The sequence below is a fragment of the Chiroxiphia lanceolata genome, chromosome 4 (assembly GCF_009829145.1).
Source record: "Chiroxiphia lanceolata isolate bChiLan1 chromosome 4, bChiLan1.pri, whole genome shotgun sequence".
In the NCBI taxonomy this organism is placed as follows: Eukaryota; Metazoa; Chordata; class Aves; order Passeriformes; family Pipridae; genus Chiroxiphia; species Chiroxiphia lanceolata.
In genome coordinates this window covers 75668565-75691006 of record NC_045640.1, presented here as the reverse complement: position 1 = coordinate 75691006, position 22442 = coordinate 75668565, and the positions used below count along the sequence as shown (strand labels likewise).

At 47.2% G+C, this 22442-nt stretch overlaps 1 protein-coding gene across 6 annotated transcripts in view; it reads left to right on the top strand.

Moving 5' to 3' along the window:
* ANTXR2 (ANTXR cell adhesion molecule 2) overlaps nt 1–22442 on the top strand; it is an 82014-nt gene that overhangs the window by 25640 nt on the left and 33932 nt on the right. For all 6 annotated transcript variants that reach the window (XM_032685583.1, XM_032685582.1, XM_032685585.1 and 3 more), the window contains exons 10-12: nt 2650–2719; nt 16939–17017; nt 19329–19424. In XM_032685583.1, the coding sequence (XP_032541474.1) occupies nt 2650–2719; nt 16939–17017; nt 19329–19424 (245 nt within the window). The remainder of the gene's footprint in view (nt 1–2649; nt 2720–16938; nt 17018–19328; nt 19425–22442) is intronic.

Here is a 22442-nt window from a genome sequence, read left to right as displayed (position 1 = left end):
GATTGATTTTGCTTCTCGTGGCCTCAGTTGATTAAAATTCCAAGAGAAATATATCGAAGAAGAAGAGAACAGGAAAGCGCTGAGGATTAGTAAATAGGAGGGCAGTTACTTCACACTTAGCTCAGGGGTTTGATTTTGGTACCAGGAGCCACTATCTGTGCGCCATGAATGGTGTTGGCAGCCCAGCTGGCTGTGGGCAATACGTGGTGAGAACTGTTGGCTCCTGATGATCAGGGAGACAGATGTTTGCTGATGAACAAACCCATGGCCACAGTGTACTGACCGAGGGCCCTTTCTGCAAGACCACCCAGACCACAACATCTCACTGCAATTCCCAAAGGCACTTACCTTGTTGTCTTGGAAGGTCTCTGCCCATTCTGGTTGGCGTGCCAGGTGTGGAGCCACTGTGCTGTGGGTTTCAGGGATGCGTGACACGGAGTCAGCCCTCTTTCTGCAACAGCACAGAACAAGGCCAGGTCAGAACAGTGGGTGTATTTTGTCCCTGTGTTTCACCATGGTTCATCAGCTCAGTGTGCCCAGCAGCACTCTCTTCCAGTGACTCACTGCAGCCACATCCCAAAGCAATTCTGTTTCAGACAGTGACCGTGGTGCCTTTTACAGGCACTTTCCTGTAAGCTTTTATCCGACTTTGGTTTTTATATCCAGAAACTCAAGTGGATGGCTAGAATAAGTACATCCAACTTCTAGCTCTAAGCAGCATCCCTTAGAAGCCAGACAGATTGGAAAGCAACCAAAACTGAACTTGCAGAAAAAGTCCAACTGATTTTTTCCTTGCCTACAGTCTGATTTCTCTATTAGCCTGTCTTAAATTCCTACCCAATTGAACTTGTGTTTCCAGTGCATTTTTGTCTTTACCCTGAATATCATATATACTGGAATGGGCTGCCAATCCCTCCTGCCTGTTAAATATCTACAATAATTTGGCAGAATAACAGGATAGCCCAGTAGTTCTGGGTACAGGCAGCCTGTGCAAGTCAGTTCTGCTTGTATAAATTTCCCTTCAGTTTCCATTACAATTGTCACCTCTGTTTCCCATTGCCCACAAACACTCACTAGCATCTGATGTGCGAATTGCCAACTACAGCTCTGGGCTGCTTGTTTTTTCTTGGCTTCAGGAAGGGGTGTGCTGAAGCACACGAGGGGAGGGGAATGGCACAGTGATGTATTGATTATAAAAACACAATCTGCTCTATGGGGTCTTGCCAGGGCCTTCTACATCTCCCCCCAGTTCACTTCTTTAGCAATGGACAACAGCAAACGTTTGCACAGGAAGGAAACAAAGGAATTTCATGTGGTCCTTCCCCCATACACAAGCTTATTCTCTACAGCTCTGTGCTGGCTCCAAGTGCTTCTGTCTCAGAGGAAGCCTAAAAGGGGTCAGTGAAGCCAGGGTGGACAGGAAGGTAGGCAGGGCATTTGGAGCAGTAGCAGGAGGAAGGAGACAGTCCCAAGAGAAGGCCATCATTCTCGTGTCACTGCATTCTCCTCTCCAGAAGACTGGCAGTCCCTCAGCAGAGCCCTCAGCACCTGAGGGCACAGCAGAGGGTATCAGGTGAGGATGTGCTCACGTTCGAGTTCCCCTCCCTGAGCGCCTGGGCTCGCTTCGGGACCAGCCTCTGAGCACACCCGCACTGTGTCAGTGCCTCTGCTTTGAGAAGATGCATTTGGCATGTTTCTTGTTCTGCATTTATAAAGAACCATTACCAAATGCTAGAAAGGAAACCTGCCAAATGGAGCTGTGGGATAGAAAAATAATCTATGAAACATACCATTAAGACAAAAACATATGGCAATGTGCTAATCCCTCTTCCCCACCTCACAACTAGCCCCAAATCTAGGCCAAGCAGTCAGTGCAGATTATAGCACATAAGAAAAACTCATTTATGCCAACAGCTCCTCCTTCAGCTGCCCCTGAACTACTTGTCTGTCTGCCTGTTCCCAAAATGCAGGACAGTCATCTCCACACAGATCTGGCAGATCGTTTATCTGCTCTCACCCTGTAATCAGGACATAATCCCTGTACAGAAACTACCAGTCCTGCTGTGGGAAAGTTTGGGAGGATGGTTCTGCACACAGGAGGAGAATTTTCCCCAGTTTACCAAACACATGAGGTAAAAGAGCTCCCTCCTCCTCACATGTGCAGAGTAAAAGTACTGTGCTGGACACAGGTGCTCAACAAGTAGGTGCTTTATAAGTGTAAGAGATTTGCATATGACAGATTCAAAAGCATAAGAAACACCAAAAAACCAGACACTCCAATCACAATTAACAGAACAGTCCTAGAATGCAGTACATGCAGATGGAGCCAATTAGAAACAAACCTTCATTTTCCAGCTACCAGGAAACCCCTAATAATGTTCTCATTCTCCACAAAAATGGTGTTGGTTCTAGGAAATGATCTCTCTAGAAGAGCATGAGCTGACTTGAGTTAAATAAAATACACCCTGTAACATGGGCTCACCTGGCATTTAAAGCTGTATGTTCCTTATCTTGGGCTGCCTTGCTGCCCGCTCCAGACACGACCTGACCAGTAAGGAGATTAGGAAAGGAGGGACCTCACAGCACGTTCACACAGCGGCTCCTCATCTAAGCACAGCATAGTAAGCTCATGTGATTTGTTTTTTTCAGATGAAAAACCTAAAACAGTGGAGTCTGATTTTTTGCTCTGCCCTGCACCGATCCTGTACAAAAGTGGCCAGTAAGTACTGACCAAATGTCATACCATGTTGTGCCGGAGTTGGCGCCGCTATCGCTGATGCTCATGTCAGGGGTTTGGCTAGAGGCAATCTTCGTTGCTTTCACAGGGGGTTGTTATTGCTGCGTTTTCCCCCATTCTTATGTTATTTCTCTGGTGTATATGCCAGCTTTGAAATGGGCTTTAAATAGTTATCTGTGACCAAACCGATTTGGACAGTGCCTTAAAAATGAATATTCAGCCAGTTTATGAAACTGAAAAGGTCTGGCTTGTCATACGTTTTATGCAGATTAGCTGTTTTAACAGGGCATATTATGCTCTCTTCTGGATCCTCTTTAGGCTCACTGTTAAAGATGACATTACCACTGACACTTACAAGCTATTATTAAAATTATGTGTCAGGACGGGTACCCTTGCTCCACACGTCCTGATCCAGCGAGGCTCTGAGTTAACAGCCTTAGCACTGGGGCTAAACCGCGGCGCTGGCCTTATTCTCAGTGTCACTGGCCAGGGCTGCACATTACTTCTGGCCCTTGGAGAACTAATCCTTCCCTCCTCCTCTCCAACTCAGACGTGCCCCAGGCCCTTCTGATCACTTTGACTTCATTGCGCAGATTCCTGAGACCCTGAGCTAACCCGAAGTAGGAAAACTGCCCTGTGGGAGGGCCAAGGCTTTGGCTGTTGGCTTTCTCCCCATTTGTCAAGAAGTTGCTCTCACAGAGTTATTTGGGATGGGTTAATCCTAATCTAGTAGGAAGCACAGCAGTTCTGCATTGGCATTTTTGTGTGGTAATTCTAGCAGTTGAAGAACAAAGCAGATTGTACAGATGACTTCTCTGCAGGTACATTGCTGACTTCAGCAGCAATCCACTGCCTCAGTTGTGCTGTAAGATGGATAGCAAAGCTCCAAACACACATCTGGTTTGTGCATTAAATGGCAGGCTGGGAGAGGGAAGTTGGAAAGCTGTAGAGGAATACAGTTCAGTGCTTGACCCCAATGGGGTGGCTCAGTGCAGTGCCTCCAGAGCTGGGTCATGGCCCGTGGGAGAACCAGCACGGAGCAGAGCTACACGGAGAGCAGAGGGAGGGACTGAAGGCATTTAATGCTGGTGTGTTTCCTAATGTGCACATGGCCTTTCCCATAGCTGTGGGACACGCTCATCCTGTCCTGTGTGCAGCAGGGTGTCAGAGCCCAGCCTGTACCTCCCACGGCGCAGCAGCAGTGCCCAGCTGAGCTGGGCTGCGAGGGTGGGCCAGCTGTGCAGCACAACAGCTGGACAGCTGCTGGCTTGGCTAAAACTAGTCAGCACCATTGCAGTTGTAAGAGAAGTAATTTTGTCGTCGGAACAGTATAAATCGGTTGGGTTAGAGCTCCTCCTCCCCATGTGAAACATGGAACAACAGATGAACAGCTGCAAACCAGGTCCAGTATTAAGCCCCCCCAAATCTGATGCTGTAAATGCTTTTCTACACACTATTAGTCCCAGAGTATGTAAACAGCCAGTCCTGCCAAATGCATGTGAAATGCATGGAATGTTGGCATAAATTAAAGCATTGGAAGTTAGTTGCATGTGCTGCATTTTGCCTTATGCTGTGAAGTGTTACTGAACCAGACAGCTGCCACCCTGGAACTGCAACGTGGATAGAGCACCTCAGCACAATACACTTGGAGTTGTACAGGTTCACAGTAAAGTCTATTTTCTCAAGTTACCACGTGAAATATTGTTTCCTAACCTGCTATTGAAGCTCTGGAGCTTTGGCCCAGAGCTGAGCAGTTTGCTGTGCAGAAGACTGACAGCTATGAAAGATATGTACATACTTGAACTGTTGACTTCCCATTGGCACAGCTCAGACTAGTGCTGGATATCTCCCAGTAATTCCTCATGTAGTGGAGCTAATATTAGTCACTAATGTAGCAACAACCGCTCTGCTCTTTTCTAGTGTTCTCGGTGCAATTAAGAGAACACAAGCAGCCCAAGGTAGCTTTGTGGCTTTTAAACCTGCAGCTTTGTTTCTGGGGAAACTATCAAGACTCATTTAACAGGGGTCATTGTATTTTTTTCTGATGGGAGACACTTCTTTTTGCCTGATGAATTAGCAGTTTTCACATGCAGAGCAGTACAAAGCCAAATAGAATAGATAAAATGCTTAAGTACCCAGGATACTGGGTCCGTGTGCCCCTGCTCTCCTGGACTTTGGCCATGGTGTACTTCTGCTTCATTCCCAGCTGCTGGCTGGATTGAGTCAGGAGTCTCCCAAGGGCCAGCTGTAGATTTAACCAAGCATTCTTTTCAAAATCTGCTTTTCCACAGTCCTCTGTAGCAGATGAATGTGGTATCCCTAGGTTGGGTGACAACATGGCTGTGCTGCTTGTGCCATTTAAAATTCCTCCTTGTACTGCCACTTCTGAAGTACAAAATGCCACAGTGTGCTTACAAACCCAGCTCATTTACAAGCCTCCCAGTTAGCTAACAGCTGACAATTATTTATGATTTCCACACAAGCAACCCATGAATTATAAAACATGTCACGAAGTATTGAAATAAAGCAGAAAGGGAAAGTACACGTACGCTTTTGGGAAGGTGAGGAGGCTACCGCAGGTTGAGTTGCTTTGAGCCATCTCTTATACACTGTGATGGCAGGTGCAACAACACAGTCAAGCTGGTTAGTGAAAAGGACTCAGATTTTACTACGCTGCCCATTTACAAGTCACATATTTTTCAGGTCTTGCAGAATATTTGAGAAAATCGGTTCCCCTTTGTAGCTCAGACTTGGATTTGCTGTCCTGCCACAGCTCAAGGGAATCAAACCAAACCAGAGATGGCTTTGACCTCTGTGTTATTGTACATGTTTCTGTAGTCATGGTGCCTTGGTAGGCAAACAGGGCCCTTGTTTCTTTGAACACTAGTACAGGATCAACCGGGACATTTTAAAAGTGTACATTCCTTGCTATCTTCACTTTTGTTCTCTCCATTTTGCTGTAAGCCCTGTGAGTTTGCATTCAGAATGATCTGTCTGCAGGCTTGGCTTCACCAACACAGCTGGCTTCTGCTCCGGTAAGCCAGGTGAAACCCCCACTGCCTTCCATGGACAGGCCAAGCAGCGAGACCTGCATTTCTCTTACTGCCTGAATGCTTCAAAATTCACTTTGATTAGATGAGTGGATGACAGTAATTACTGGCTAAAGAAGCACACCACCACACTATTTTACTGAAATGCTTGTAGTGAATAGTTATGTGACTACTACTCAACTACCTCAGTCTGTTTAAACTCTCATTTCTCACTGGAATATTATGGTAACATTTTGGATTTGCTGATGCCCACTGCAAACATCCAATCTAATCTTGTGCAGACTGTCCTCTAAACCAGGCAGGAAAGGATGGATCTAGGCTAGGCAGTGGATTATTCAAACTGAACCAACAGGCTGAGGAGTTGTCATTGTTCTTAAAATAGTTCAGAGAACTACAGTAGTCTATTTTTTCATGCAGCTGCAGTGCTGCTGGCCAGCTTCCATCTTTGTGCATCCTGCACTTAAACTCAGGGCTTGCTAGGACAGAAGTGGGCAGTGTCCTTCTCCATGGGGTTGGAAGCTTAAGGAATAATAAAGTCAAAAAGGACAAATCCCAGCCTAAACCTGAGTGAAACCTCTCTCACGGGTACCTTGACTTTATGATCAGCTTGCATGCTAAGGTGGTACAGTGAACACTGCTGCTAATGACCTTATTCACCCTCTATTCAAATCCTCTTGGCTTCTGCTTCCATCTATCCCTTCCTACATCCTGTCCAACACAAACAGCTGGTGGCACTTAAAGAGCAAAGATTTAATAGGAATTATTTTCTGGGTGGTAGGAAGGAAAATGAGTACTCTTATATTGCCAAATTCTTGGTTGCCTGCAGTTTCCAAGGAGCTGATGAAGTCTGGAGCAGCTAACTTGACACAAAGCACACAGCACTGCAGGAGATAGTCTGTTACCAATCACCACACTGATTTTTTTTTTCCACGTATTGCCAGCAGTAAGAGCTCTCACCAACAGCATAAGTTCACAAGTTTAGTGGTACCTTTCAATGTGCTTCCTTGCCAGACATTCCGAGAAGGAATTACTGAGGCAAAGTCTAACCTTACTGAGCGAGGCTTACCAGAGTCCACAAGTAATTGGAGAATCAATAGCTCAGACTTTCATGGCTGTAAGAACAAGCAAGAGCTTTTGTTCTAGAAAGAAAACATATTGGAAAATGATCTCTAGCTTTATGTTCCTGAGCTGCAAATGCTACCTTGAGACATGCTATTATATGGCCATTAACCAGAGTCCTCACAGGAGGAGCCCGTGTCACTCAAGTCTTTGTTCCTCCCGTTGCCAACAGCTGTTCTGTTGCCTATGCACTTCTTTGTGAATGGGGTGGCAGCTCAGGGGGAACTCCAGCACCCACAGCACTGGGTGGTGTCTGGACTCACATCACTCAGGGCTTTAGATTTTAATTTGGTTTTTTTTTTTTTTCTTTTTGATCCTGTCTTGGCAAGTGAGATATTGGCCCTTAGCCCCTGGGAATAAAAAGATGAGAGAAGACAGCAGAACCCATCTCCATCATCTTAACACCTTCAGCCTTTAAAGAACCTATGTCAGGAACCAGTGTAGCCACCTATTGCAGCCTTGTGGTTTCCTTTTTACAAGTTCCTTAGCTTCTCTACATATGAAAATATTTTGTGCAGGTTCTTTTTGACTGTTAGAAAAGCATTTGTTTTCTCCCCAGCAGGACATCAGCCCTGTAATGGTCACTAACGCTCTCTGGCTGTTTATGTTTGGTTGCATTACATGCCCTCCGTCTGTTTTTGTTTGAGTTAGTACAAAACTAAGGCCCATTTATTTTCCTTGTTATACCATTTTCATAGTCTCTGATAGCCTGACTGCAGGCAAGAGTTCCCTCATTGTTTGGCCCAAGTTTTGGTATTATCTTAATCTCTGAAGTACAAGTTTAGCTGCTCTGCTGTTGTGCTGGCAGGGCTGAGCCAATGGGAGTCAGTCACAAGCTCTGAGTTACACACAGCTCTGAGAGCGTCTCAGGAGGGACTAGATGGAAGCGAAGGTCCTGACTGCTGGGGGAGCCTGGGACTCTGGGCAGCTGGAGGAGACTTGTGAACCCAGTGCTTTGCTTCCAACGGGTTCCTGATAATCTCAGGAAAATCTCAGTTTAAATGGTACTGGGGGAGTCTGTTTATAATGCATTCATGGCAGCTCAGGGTGCACCAACAAGTTCCTGCTCACTGCTTTAGGGGCCTTGAACATCCTTCACAACAGCTGTGTAGGCAAAAACCAAAGCTAGCTGAAAGCCCGGGAATCCATGTCAGTGGCACTGCTGCCCTCAGTTCCCACCTCCCTGGGAAAATCCTTCAGTACAAAGAGCAAACACATGCCTCACAGTCAGCTCTAGGTGCTCTACAATTTCTGGATTTCTGAGAGAAAGCTATTTCCGTAACAGTGGAAGCAGAGGTACTTTGAATCTTGCTTTCCAGTTTCCAAGTGTGATTTTTACTAATGCCAGCACCAGATTTAAGAGGTAGATCATGGACACGTGGCAGCAAACAGTGAAGATGAATGGATTGTGGCTCCATCCTGCACAGTACCTCATTGGATTTCTAGACAGCTGGTCCCTTTGGAGATCAGCTGAAAGGTGCTCTACAGAATGGTTGTCATGGCAGGCTCCTAACCAACGATCCTGACTGTGCCCCCTGCCCAAAGATAGATCCTATTCTGCCTTTACTGCATCCACTGCTGCTTGTGACATAGACCTGGGAGCCAGGAACTAAAAAGTTGCTTTTGAATCTCATCTCTTGGGGAACCAGAGCCTGTTCCCTTGGACAGCAGCAGTCCTGGCATTGTGCTGGCAGGTTGCCAGGCAAGTGCTTGCATCATCAGGGACATACCCACTGCATGCAGGAGCCAGGAAGCCAGCATTTACAAGTTTCACTTAACTATACCATCAAGAAATGAATTTTTCTACTGCTATTTCCCTTTACTTTCCCAACACCTACAGGCCCATAAACAAGCCCCCCGCTTTCTCCCCGTGCCAGTGTTCCAGCAGCACGGAGAGGCACCCAGGTAGGGCTTTAGCTGGGCACTGTAGTGTTCATGAGGACACCAGGAACACATCCCATACATTTGTTTCTTACTGCTGCACCTTTCTGGGATCTTTGCTTTTTGCCGTGGTTGATAAAGGCACTGAGGAAGGAGAAGCCATGCTTAGTAAGGTGACTGATGCTGAATATGTTTACCTAATTAACTTCAGGCTAATAATTCTAAGCCATTAAGTAGCTAGTTAGTACATGTTTCAAATAAACACATCTGGTCCTGCCCTGAGTGGAGGTTGTGCCTGCGTGTGGGTGACAGATGTGATGTTTCCCCGGTGCTCTCTCTTAAATAATTAACAGCGCGGTGGTGACGCAGCCGGAGCCAGCGGCCTCATGGCAGCTGCACGCTCCCCAAGCAGGGCTGAGGACATGTGCCTGCCCTCCTCATCTGCCTCAAACCCATGGGCAGTCTGAGAAGCACCCCTGTAACCACCTTCACACTCTTGGCTTCTGCTCTGCGAGGCAGCAGGGGAAGGAGTAATCTCAGGCCACCCAAGGGGCAGAGCGTGGAATTCCCAAGCCCTGCAGATTAATCTCTTGCTGAACAAAGGACATTGGGAACGATCCCTCCCTGCTGTGTCACTGCCTGGAGCTGCTGGGCTTGGAACAACCTTCTTGTGAGGGAAATATCCTCCTGGGGTAGCATACTCCTTTCTGTGGGCAGTAACTTCCTAGGCTGGCACAGCTGGTGGCTCTCATCAGTCTCAGAAGTGAGAACAGCTAGGATCAGTTCCATACAGGAGAAACCCTTCCTTCCAACTAGGCCATCATTTGGTTTTTCAGGTTTTGGCTTGTTGTGGTGGGGTTGTTTAAAGCTGGTTCTTTTTCCAGACAGAGGGAGGAATTATGTCAATAAATTAAATAAGGACAGCAGGATATTTTGCAAGAGGCTAATTTGCAGAAAAAAATTGCTTCTTAAAAGTGAGACTTGAGTTCTTTATTACTAAAGGACAAGTTAAGATTTATTCCTACTTCTGAAGTCACATGAACCCCAATTACTCTGTGCCTGTACCATCATGTCCAACATGAGCTGTCATTACAGCTAGAGCTGTGGGCCCAGCCCTTGACCTCTTTTGTCAGGCACCAACAATAGCACAGCTGCCCCTGCATAGCTAGGATCTCAGACCTGCCATTTGGCACGAGGAACAGAGCAAATTGGATAAATATACATAAACACATTGGGAAGGGAGGGAAAACAGAGCAGAATGAACCAGAGCAGCAACCCACAACTTGTTTGATAGGGATGATTTAAGTAGGCATATGGTATAGTTAAATGTGCTTTCAAAAACATTGGCCTGATTCTTGAAGCAAATACAAAATAAATATCTGAGTAGCATGAGAGCCGATCCGGCACCATTATTGCTCTCAGAGGAGGCACTGGAGTGCTCGGGCTGACACACTGACATTTCCACACACAGCATCAGTACCTCATGTCAGCGTGGCGCACTTGTACTTCCCTCTAACTCTGCAAGCCTTCAAACCAAACAGGCAGCGAGCTCTTAATGACACCTGACCAGCACCCATTTTCATGTCTTACTGTCTCAGTGTTGGCAGAACAGCCCAGCACAGCCGAACCACATCTCTCACACCTGGGCTCATCCAGCAGTCCCACTGCCTACACAAGCCTGACACAGGAGCTCGCTGCAGCGCTCACCCAACACCGGGTTACTTGGTACCTCAGCAACACGTGTAATTACAGCTCACCTTTGTCTCACCACCTTCTACCAGATGGACAAACAGACACAGTGGGTGTCTAACTAACATTAGACATTCTGACTGTGCTATTACAAATTACTCCCAGGCCACCAGCAGTAGGAGGAGAGGGTGTGGTCTTAAGCTGTGCCAAGGAGGTTTAGGTTGAATATTAGAAAAAAATTTTTTATAGAGAGAGTAATCAGCCATTGGAATGGGCTGCCCAGGAAGGTGGTGGATTCACCATCCCTGGAGGTTTTTAAGATGAGACCGGATGTGGCACTTAGTGCCATGGTCTGGTAACCACAGTGGGGTTGAATCAAGGGTTGGACTTGATTCTCTCATAGGTATTTTCCAACCTGGTCGATTCTGTGATTCTGTCAAGTCCAAACCCACATTTAAAAGATGCTCTTCAAAGCCACCCCAGGTGTCTCCACAGAAGCCACACGCAAATACTCAAATCTACAAACACGTGTGATTTCCAGCACACAGAGGTACAAAGGCAGAATGACCTGTTCAGACAAGCAGGTCCAGAACTTAGTCAGGTTTGTTAAATTGAATAGAACTTCTCTTTACCTGCCTTAATGAGTGCTGAGAAAGGTTGTGGGGAGCTTAGTTGAGTTCCCTTGTAACACAGAAATGAGTAGTCAAAAACCAGAGGAGGACATATTTACTGTTGTTTGCTATGGCTTAGCCTTACTGTTGTTTTTGTTTTGTCACTTCCTTCCTCTGCTGAGAGAGGTAACATTTTAGGAAACTTGTTGCAAGCACCAAGCAGTGCCAGTGAAATGGTATTTGCAAAGTGCAGCTCTGTTTCCTGTAGCTTTCATGGTCACTCATGAATGGATTAATATTTTGTGGGTGTGTAGAGCATTTCTGTCCTCTTTCCAACTAAGTGACACCAAGCTCTTTCTGTGGTGCTGTTCACTAACTAGCCTTAGCATGGCCTTTGTGGCTATGAAAGCAGGAGTGTCATTTGGCCACAGAGCTGAATTTGTCATTAATGTAACGGGCAGTGCTTGTGCAGAGTACTGAGCCACTCAAGAGCTCAGCAGCTGGTGTCACTATTCAAATGCAGTTCTAAAGACCAATTTTCTATGTCTCATCCTTAGTCTAAAACCTATATGGTAACTACATATCACTTGGAAAAAGCATGTGCAGAGACAAGGGGAGCAATTAAAAAGAGGATTTGATTCGATTTCCCTAAGAGGCAGCATGCTGACTGAGGTACTTCCCACTCCATGTAGCACTGGTCACTACTATGAAAAAGCAAAACCACAACAGAACCCAACTGTACCTTGGGAAGTGCCTTGGGAAGGAGAGCAAGCAGGCTTCTGCTGCTGCAGGAAGAGGTTCTAGTCCCCAGGATGAACTCTGGGCTTCCTCAGCCCTCTTCCAGCTTCACTGTCACCCAGCAGCCAGGCAGATCTCTGACACAAACTGCAGCCATTCCCAGCACCAGCAAAAAAGGCAGCAAGCTGCACTTCCCCCTTTTGACTTCCTGCTGCTCCCCAATTGGTGGGATGCCAGCTCCAGGCCAGGTTGTTTTAACCAATTTACCTGTTCTTTTCCCCACTGCAGAGCCTCTGTGCTCAGGTGAATGCAATACATCCCCATCACAGAAGTGCCCATGGCTAATGCACCCATCGATGGAATATTGGCATTATCCTTCATTGCAAACAGCTGTGCTTCCCCTGCAGCACTGGGCAGGGAGCTGCCGTGGATCACAACTGCTTCCACCTGCACTTATTCCTTCCTTTGCAAACTCACTGCGATTGGGCATTTCAGCACTGTCTATTTTATCCCTACACAAGCATTTGTTCCAACAAAAATAAAAAAGAGTATGGTTCCCAATCCCTGGTACTCACACGGGACAACCTCTCCCCTCCAAAATAGCCAGAGAGATAAGCACAGGTGGGGGGAAATCAAAAATAGGGCTGGATTAGGCTTAATATCTGTTATAAATGTTAACTTCTGAAAATATTTTAGAAATACATTTAGTTTGACACAATTAGGTTATAATGGGAACTATTCACAGATGGAAACATCCTCAATGAATTGTATAGGCTAACTGCCCCCTCAGCCATATGGCTGTGGTGTTAGGATCAGTAGTAATTTCTGGCACAGTCCTTCACGTCCCTCCTAGGGCACACAGTGTTCCCAGAGCGTTAGCGAAGAGCGCGTGAGCAGAACTAAGTGCTGCACATTATGCGGTGGCCATAGGATCCCGAGCTGAATTAATAGTCTAATTTAACATAATAATGACATTTCATACCCTCTTATTGCAGGTTCCTGTCATTCCATGAGATCAGAGCTAATTCCTCGCTGGCTTCCAGTTCTCTCACATTCCCTAGCATTTCCCAGCAGTGAAATTTTGGCTCTCTCTCTGCACTTGTGTCCATTCCCATGGAAAGCTAAGCCCAGACGGCCAGTATATTGCACATGTGGCTGGGAAAGATAAAGGGTTCTGAAGTGAACAGGACAGCATCCTAAAGAACCATAATCTGAATTTGTATAAGTGCTAAGCTACACCAGGACAGACTAGGGGAAGAGTTTATACTAATTCTTTACCAGAATCCCCAAATGCCATAATGATTTCCATGATTAGCAGGTTTTGCTGTCCTCAGGGAATACTCAGTTCTCCTTTTTATGTCTGTGTGGCTGGTGGGAGGAAAACACCTCTGACCATTTATCCCAACTGGTCCTATCTGACCATGACCCAACAGGTCATGTCCTGTCTCCAGCACAGTTCCCATCGACTGGAGTAAACTGGTCCCAGTGCTCCCTAGGCACAGCCGGCCTGTGGCGCAGTGGGACTGCACTGAACGTGGTAGGCAGGGCTGCAGCCCTGCTCCAGGGGAATTTTCCCTGCCTTATGCAGCTGGCCTTAGGCTCTCTGCTTGGGCTGGAGAGAAGGGAGGGCTGAATATTAGTTGTGCCCCAGCAAGCAGTGCCAAGGGTTTCAAAGTGACATTTGTCAAATGGAGCCCACACAGTTAAGCTATCCAGTAATCCAAAGGCAGGGCTTGGAAGGGAGAGCGTCCCTTAAATACATAGACCTTTTTTTCCTTCCTATTATGTACAGCACTTTTGCTATTTTAATGCAGGCACTTGATTCTGAAATACCTTTGTCACCATAATTTTAGTAACTTTTTGAGCAGTTGCCAGTTTAATTTTCAGTGCGTGAAAATTGGAGGTGAATTATGTATTACTTCCAGCAAATGTCTTTCACAATTGTATTTAATTTTTTCATTTTTTTAATGGGTCATAAAATGGCAGTCTTTTAGTGGTTCCCCATAAAGTAAGGAGCAAATGAATACTTTGCAAATAGGTTACTGTGGATGGAAATATCAGCTGTATTTCACAGGGAATGGGAGGCTTTAGCCCAGAGCTGCAGGGACATATGGCAGTGGGCCACGTTCCTCTGCTGTCACAATAAACCAGCAGTGGGCATGAAGGGAAGAACTGCAACTGTTGGTTTGCCTTGAGTTACATATTTTGGTAAATTGTCTATTAGGACGGGTGATGGGCCAGCTTAAAGTTGCAAGAGTCTTGTGGTTACCTTTGGTCAGAAATCAGAACATTTTTAAAAAGTGCTTTTCAGACTAAGTTTTCGAGGATTGATTCCCATCCAAGAAGTAACACTGCACATACAAAGGGTAGGAAAATCCCTTCCACATGGAACAAGGGCTGTGAACTGTAAATGAAAGCCAGTTTTTCCTAGTACAGTGAAATGGGTTTGAAGTATAGACCACTGGAAAAGTGCACACTGGGGCTGAGGTAGAGGCAGAGAAATAGGGTTTGTGCTGCACAGCACGGTAATTACTCGTGCTCATTTGCCAGCTCTTTGAATCCACTTCACTCAAGTGCTGTGTCTGAAGGGAGCAGAAGATGGGAAGGAGCGTCCTGGCTCCAAGCCCTGAATAGCTGCTGGCTTTGGGCACTGTTGAGGTTTTGAGGAGGTGTGAGAAAGGCTGTGTTGCCTTTCCCTGGAGCCTGGCTCCTGCAGCCTTGTTTGTCTGCCTACATGGAGAGGAGCTGCTCGACTCTGCATGTCCTTGGTGCCAGGCAGCAGTGGGAGGGCTCCTGGGGTGCCGCAGAACACTGCCCGAATCTTGGGAGTTTATCTGGGAAGCCCTGAGGGAAGCTGTGGGAGCTTTCCAGAGCTTTCCAGGGCTTTCCAGAGCTCAGCCCTCGACTGGGTTCTGTGCTGGTACAAAACTAGTACAGCCCAACCCTTCCTTGGAGAACCAGGACTGTTCCCGAGGGCTGCCTGGCTTCAGGGACAGGAACGTTCCCTGGTGACCTGGCTGCTCTGAGCTCTGCTGAAGGGACGCAGCCCTCAGACAACACTGACGGTCACCGGTGGGAACTGAAGGGCCCAGGAAATGGCATGGCTGCTGCATATTGTTTTCTTCTCAAAATATTTGCAGTTTCTGCAGAGTGCTGAGCTAAAAGCCTCACACATGTGGACAGTTGCTGGTAAACACTAGTGTTTGTGTCTGCGTCTGTCTCTGGGCTGTGTGTGAATGAGCAGCAGAAACAGGACACTTCCTTCTGGGATTCTGGTTTAAAGGGCAGTGTTTGTATGAATGGCAAGTACACACAGCCCAGCAAACAGGTGGCTGCTGAAGAAATGAAAGAACACGTTTGGTATCCCCTACAGCCATGACAGTCTCAGGGAAGGAGTGCTTTTGTGTGTTGACAGGTTCATCCTTTTGAAGATGAGGTAATTATCTGTGTGAGTTCACTCTGTGGCTTCCAGAACTGAGCGGGTATGATCAACTCCAGTGACATCTCCAGTGGCTCATCCCTGCAGCGGTGTATCAGGACAGGAGTGGGTTGGGCAGCGGGCTGTTCTCCCGCAGTGTGCCTGTGCTGGAGCTCATTGCTCAGTGAGCCTGCTCCCTGGGATCTGTCAGCGTGCTGACAGCGGGAGCTGGGGGACAAACAGCTGCAGGCACAGGGTGGCACATGGCACTGGAGCTGGGAAATGCAATCCCAGCTATTATGCATTATAATTATTAACAATTATGTATCCCAGCCCTGTGTTCCAAACAGTAAGGTGCAATCATGAGCTCTAGTCCACTTGGAAATCGTTGCTATTATACCCAATTTTTCATACATCCCAGCGAGCTTAAGGACTTGTCAAGATCCCCAAGTTACCTGGGAACGATCCTTTTCTTTAGCGTGGATTATGTGTTTTATCCAGATGTGTTGCAGGTTTTTGTTTTGCTGCATTTCGTAGCAAAGACAGCCTGATTCCTCACTAGTGACATTCCAGGCAGGACTCAGGAGGCTGCCAGGGCACACAGGGCCAGTAGGGAGGCTGCAGGAGTGTGTGAGCAACTCGACAGGGGGATCCTGCTCGCCCCCAGGGAAGGCAGGAAACACTCCTGCCTTGCAATCAGGGGAGTGTTTGGCCAAACCTGAGCAGAATCTTCATGCTGGAATTTCCCTCAGCATTCCTCATTGCAGTGCCAAAGCAAAACACTGGAATTAAAAATAATAAAAAGCACCACACTTAAAAAAATTCATGTCTGACAAAATTTCTGGTGTAGTTTGTTTTATTTAGTGTGCTGCAAGAGAATTGATTTTTTTTTATCTGTTCTGATTCACTTATTCCAGTAATAATTAGAAAGAAATTAGAGTTATTCTTTCTGTTGGATCAATTATTCATGACACAGATAATTTAAAAATTAGTTTAGTGGAAGCAACTCACTTCATTTTTGCTACCAATGAAGAAGAAATTAGCCAAATTAGTTAAAATAGCTTTGAACTCCATATTGACTAAAGCGTTTGTGCCAGAATAAAAACTCATGACATGTAAGAATGGTATAAATGATTAATCATTTTAGTTCATGGATATCTATATTTTTATTTAATTACATCTATGCATAATATAAACTGTCTGAATCCTGGGAATCCAAGCCAGAGAAGAGTCTTCTTCTGTTTAACATCCACCATGTGTTGTTTTCTTGTAGGGTTAATTTGTAAAATGTAAACCACATACCATTTGTATGCAGTGTTTGGGGCTATTTATAGCAAGTCCTGACCATCTATAATTATCCGACATTTTTATCCATAATGCCTGCATGTGACTAAAGAGATGGTTATGGAACAGACAAAACAATGCTGATTTTACAGTTGAACTTCAATTTATTTTATGTAAAACTTTTGGGAGTATTTTATGCTGCACAGAAAAGAGGAGGGATAGTCTCTACTCATATAGCTCTGTCAAGGAGACCAGACTTACTCCCAAACAAGAATAAGCACAGGCCTCCATTTCTCCTCTGGGGACACTCTCTGTGGAGCAGAGGCTTCAGGTACAGGAGCCTCTGGAGCCGGTGTGAGCCTTTCTTGACTGTTCCACGGTCGCTCATGTTTTTTCTCTCTCTCTTTGCAGAACCCTGGAGGTTTTGGTGAGTTTGAAGGAAGGCCAGTCTTTCATGTCCAGCTCGTTAACCATCACCGCTTCGGAGTGTGTAAGTAAAAGACCACCACAATCCTGTGTAAAATTCCCAAATCCCGTTTCTCTTAGGGCTTGGCAATTGTGGGACCTCTCAGTGCGGGGAATCTCTGATTCCACTTCCCTATGGAAAGCTGTGGCTTTCAAAATACTGGGAGGCTTCCCTGCCCTCAGAGACCTGCTTGCTGTAAATATAACCATGTCCCAAGGGGCAGGTGTGACACAGTCACCGGGGGTCCCATTCCAGCATGGCTTCCTTGAGTGAGGGAGGGGGAGCAGAGTAGGCAGAACCTGGGGACTTCAGCCTGGGTGTGGAGGGTGGTTACAGTCCTGCAGGAGGGTACTGATGCTCCCTAACTCTGGAGCCTGAGTAACAAGTGTAGGCTCTTAACTCTGTTAATCTGGGGAGACAGGCAGTCCAAGCACAGGCTGGAGCACCCCAGTTACACCTGGGGGTAAGGCAGGGTGAACATCCTGCTGAGTCTGATCACAGGTTATGGAAAAGAGTTAAAACTGCTTCTGGGAGAAACCACACCCTTGTGCAGAGAGTGACTGTTTGAACTCAGTACCTTTATACAATCAATACATTAATACAATTTTCTAGTCCTGCATGTCTGCTCTCCATTACGTGGGCAGGACAGTTGGGATTTGTGCAGGGAGACACAAGCCCCCAGTGTTTAACACGTGCTGTGCATGGGCACCGTGTGCCTTTAAATGTGTCTCATCTGAAGTGTGACTTGAGAGCAGCTTTCCCATCAGGCGTGGAGCATGGAGAACAGTCCCTTCTGCTCGTCAGCCTGCATTTCTCCAACAGGATTGCTATTGCCTGTAGATCACTAACCTAAAAGAGAAAAAATGGCATTTTTCTTCTATTTGTTTAAAACCTCAATACTGGTACAGTAGAAATCAGAGCCTCAGTGCAGCCCTGTGGTTTGAGGAGGTAAAGCCAGACTGAGCTGGGAGCTGAAGGAACGCACACTCCCCAATTCACAGTTTATAGTTTACTGGGCAACATCCCAGCCTTACACCCAAGCACGGTGACTGAGGGCAGTCACCCAGGAGCCTGCTGCAGCCCAGCTGCAGACTGCCTTTACCTCAGCCCTTGCAGAGAAGGCAGCACGTGGTGAGTCTGTGCCTCTGTAAGAGCTGCTGGGAGTGCACGGAGAGGTAACAGCAAAGCCCTGATGCAGAGCAGATCAGAGTGAAGTGCTGGGCACGGCCTTCCCACTGTGCTGCACTGTGGTCACAGCCTGCACTGGCAGGAAGCAGAGGGGTACAGATGTGCATGGGCAGGAAGAACTGACATGCTTCTCATCAGCCCTTTTTGTCTCTTTTTGGTTTCTGCTCTTGGCCTGTGCTGCAGTGAAGGCAGCTCCACACAGGAGTTGCTGTTTCCATAGTAGCAGATGGGCAGCTCCAGAAATGGGTCACTGCTAGAACTGCTCACTAATTCTGGGAGCTGAGCAGCTGATGGCTGGCTGGGAGATGAGTTACAAGTTGCAGCCTCCCAGCAAACACACACTGCTGCAGTGAAAACAAACAAAAATACACAGCATTAGGCACTGAGGCACCCATCATACCCGTGTGCCTCACTGCACTGACCTGGTCATGGGGATACGGCTCCGTTCCACCTCCAGTACAACCCTTCTCACTGGGACAGAACTACTCATGCTGTACTCCAGCCTCAGCATTTCTCTGGGTCACTCCTTTCCTTTTTTGCCACCTGAAGTCTGAATAACTTCTGTTTTCCTAAGGTCACTGTTGCGTTTCTGTCAGTATTTTTCTAAAACCCCAAGTATAGGAATAAAAGTGCCACAGGAAGTGGGTTGGAGGTGTGGGGTGTGTGGGAGTTGGGCTGCTCAGTTCTCCATTACAACAAGTGTTGCTGGAAGCAGGAGCACTCCTGCAGAGTTCCAGGTTCAAACAGCACTGCTGCAGGGAGTTAGTGTGCCACACTCTGTACAGGTGTGTGGGCGATCAGCATAAAAGCCTTGGATGTGTACTGTTAGTGGAGATGCCTTAAAATCTGCCCCTCACCCCCAGTCCATACAGACCTGTGTCCTCATGGAGGAAAAGGGCACTTCTCATCCACAGGTTGAGGAGACTTCCCCTGCCTGTGTCTAATGGCTCGTTCCTTAGCAGTCAATGCACTCTCCCTTTTCATCTAACTTGGCCTGATTCTGATCTCAGGATTATCAGTTTTATATCGGTTTCACGTGAGAATGCATCCCTGACTTGAGCAGAACTAATCCTGGGCTTTGGGGTGAGTGCGTGAGCCAGGCAGAGTTGTGCAGCCCGTGCTGACGCTGTCCCTGCTCTCTCTGCAGTCCAGTGGTGTGGCAGCGCTCATTGCCGTCCTCGTGCTGCTGCTGCTGGTGGCACTCGGCCTGCTCTGGTGGTTCTGGCCCCTGTGCTGCAAAGTGGTAAGTACAGACCGTGGGGAACAGCCACTGCACTGGGAGTCAGGGGTGGGAAACACAGATCCTGCAGGAAACAGGGGAGCAACACGGGACGTGAACCAGCTGGAGCGGGGGGCTTGTGACAGGCAGGAAGGGGATGGGGAGACCGGCCCCAGCACTGGGGCTGCGCTCTGGACAGAGCCCCTGCCTGCCTGTGAGCTGCACGTGTGGGAACCAGCACCAGCATGGTGCTGTTCCTGGAGATGGGGTGACCATAATGGTGTGCAGATGTTACCCTGAAATCAAGGACCAATTTAAAAGTGCTCTCACTTAAATTGGTATTTGTAGTCCATTATGGGCTCACAAGTTGGAAATCCCTTATCGTCTTCATAATCCCTGCACACATCCATCTCTTTATCCGAGTGCGCTCTCTATCCTCACCCCAGCAGCAGCCGTGCTCAGCACTGACTCCTGCCATTCCTTGGTGGGGGGGGTTAAATGGGGAAAGTTTATTATTCATCCAGCTCAACGACAGCACAGAGGACTTGGGAAGTAGAGATTGCTTCTGGGGGCTGGTCTGTATTACTGGTCTTGTCTGGGGCCTGTGGAATGTGGGGCAGAGAGGAACTGGCCTTCTCACCTGACCATGTGCAGCTCCCATAATCCGGGGCGTCCGTGGGGCCCCAGGCTGTCTGAGGGCAGGAAGTCCTCAGCCTCCATCTGCACCCTCACGGTCTGGGGTTCCTGAGACGAGAACAATGACCTCTTCTGTAATAAAAAGCCTCTCTCGTGTCTCGTTCTCCACGGCACAGGCCCAACATCAGAAATACAGGGAGGTTTCTGTCAGTCACTTTGCTCCCACTTTATATCATGAGCCTTGCTGTGGAAAAGGGACATTGGAAATCAGTAAGAAGAAAGTTTCCTATTTTCATAATTTAAAATAACTGCCTAACCTCGATTCATAAACCAGCTTCACATTTATTGGTTTCAAAAGCCCAAATCTTACAATAAAAGACAAACCAATGCATAGTTCTATAGTATTACTTTCCAGCCATACAAAACCACAGCACTTCAAGTGTCCATGTCCTCTGTGGTTTCCTCCCACCTCTCATGGATACTATTTGTTTCTTTAAAAGAAAAGGTAATTTTAGGCCTCTGCTACGATACTGAATTCCAAACCCACATGCTATTGCACTGAACCTACTGCCAAATACTGACCCTTTCTTTGGTCTTGCTGGCTGCTCCTTGGGTTCTTGTGCTGTGCCTCTGTTCCTGCCCCTCTCTCCTGTCCCTGAGGCTCGGACATCACCTGGAACGGCCCCTTGTGGCTCTGTAGTCCTGGGCTTCAGGGCAGTGTCCTCAAGGAGAGGGGCAGCATTAGGCCCAGGCATGACCTGTTCTTCCTTCCTTCTGGGTCTGCTTCCCCTGGCAGTGCCTGGTTTCCTGGGACAAAGGAGCAGAGGAGTCAGAATCTGACAGAAGAAAGAGGTACAGGGTGTTTGTGGGCAGAACAAGAGTCCGGAGCCAGGCGGGTGCGTTACCCCTGCCCACGGGCCGAGCTCCATCCTGGCCAGGACTCGGTCTCGGCAGCATTCTGTGCTGTGAGGCCCATGGACACTCCCAAGGTGGGGCAGGGGGACTCCTCTTCCTTTTCCTTATTCCTCTCGCCCTTTACAGTATGTCAGTGTGACAGTTCTGTCACTCGTCCCTCGCTATGGAACATATGATCGCAGCAAGCTGGCTGCAGGCTCCGTGCTGACATCTCCTAATGCCCACATCACGGAGCGGCGGGGAAGTGTTAATGAGTGGATCAGAGGCACTGCTGCCTCAAGCACCAACTTCTTCTTCTTTATTTTAAAGAAATCGGCTCTTCTCCAAACTCAAACCTTCATTCTTTGCAACTCTCTAAATGAGATGGAGCCTTGCCTGGAGAGGCTGATGATAAAACAAAACGAGGAAGCAGCCCATCTCTCCATGGGGATGATAAGACAGCAGTTTTCTCAGAGGCTTCTGCATTTAAACAATCTGAATCCAGCTCAGGAAAAGTTAATTTACAATACTGTGATCTTCCTATGTGCAGTTCTGCATGCAGCTCCATGCAGAGCTGCACAGGTGCCTCAGATTTCTGTTCTTTATAAACAGCTTTCTACTGATCTCACTTGGAATATCATGCGACTGAAAATAGTCCTTATGTGTGCACGTGTGATTCGAGTGTGTGAGTGTGTGAGCCTGTGGAAGCATAAGGATGCAGGCATTGACATTCCAGTGCTGTCAGCGGGGTGAGGAGCTGCTATTCAAAGCAGATTATTTTCTCACACCACTGTCACTTTTAAAACAAGTTTCATTTTCTGGACCCATTAGAAATAACAGCTAATTAATGGATTTGTTGGCTTCAAATCAGGTTTCCGCTCAAACTTCAGGGAGCTCAGGAGCTGGCACAGGTTTAGGGTCCTCTGCTTAGGGAGTCAAGCAAAACTGACTGTTGCCTCTGGAAGCCACAGAGAAGTCAACAAGTCAGGTTTCCCTTGATTCTCTGGGCTGGAAATTGTGATTCCTACATTCCAATGGGCACAGGGCCCACGGGATCTCCATCCCACACCATGGAGAGGTTTGCTGGGCAAAAGCCACCTGTGATCAGACTGCAAGGTTTCAGAGTAACACAACTATAGAAAGCAGTGACATTTCATGTGGATTTATATAAATCTGCAGCCTAGGAGGCCTTTCCTCTGTGCAGCTTGCAGGCTTGGCAGAGAAATAAATTACTGGAGATAATGGTTAGAGACAGTCAAAAGGGAAATAAGGACAGGAATTAAGTGAGATAAGGTGGCCCTTCATGGAGCAAAAATCCTGGTTTACCATTTCCAGTCTCTGAATTGACTTGGAAAATCCTGTTCAGCATCCAGGTATCTCTCAGGAATGTTTCACTGATTAAACAATTGATTTCTGCTAAGTAATCTGGAAACTCCTGATGGGTGGGAAGAAAAAGTATGGAGAACTATTTAAAGAAAAATAATTTCTGGCAAGTTTTTGCAACATCATAGC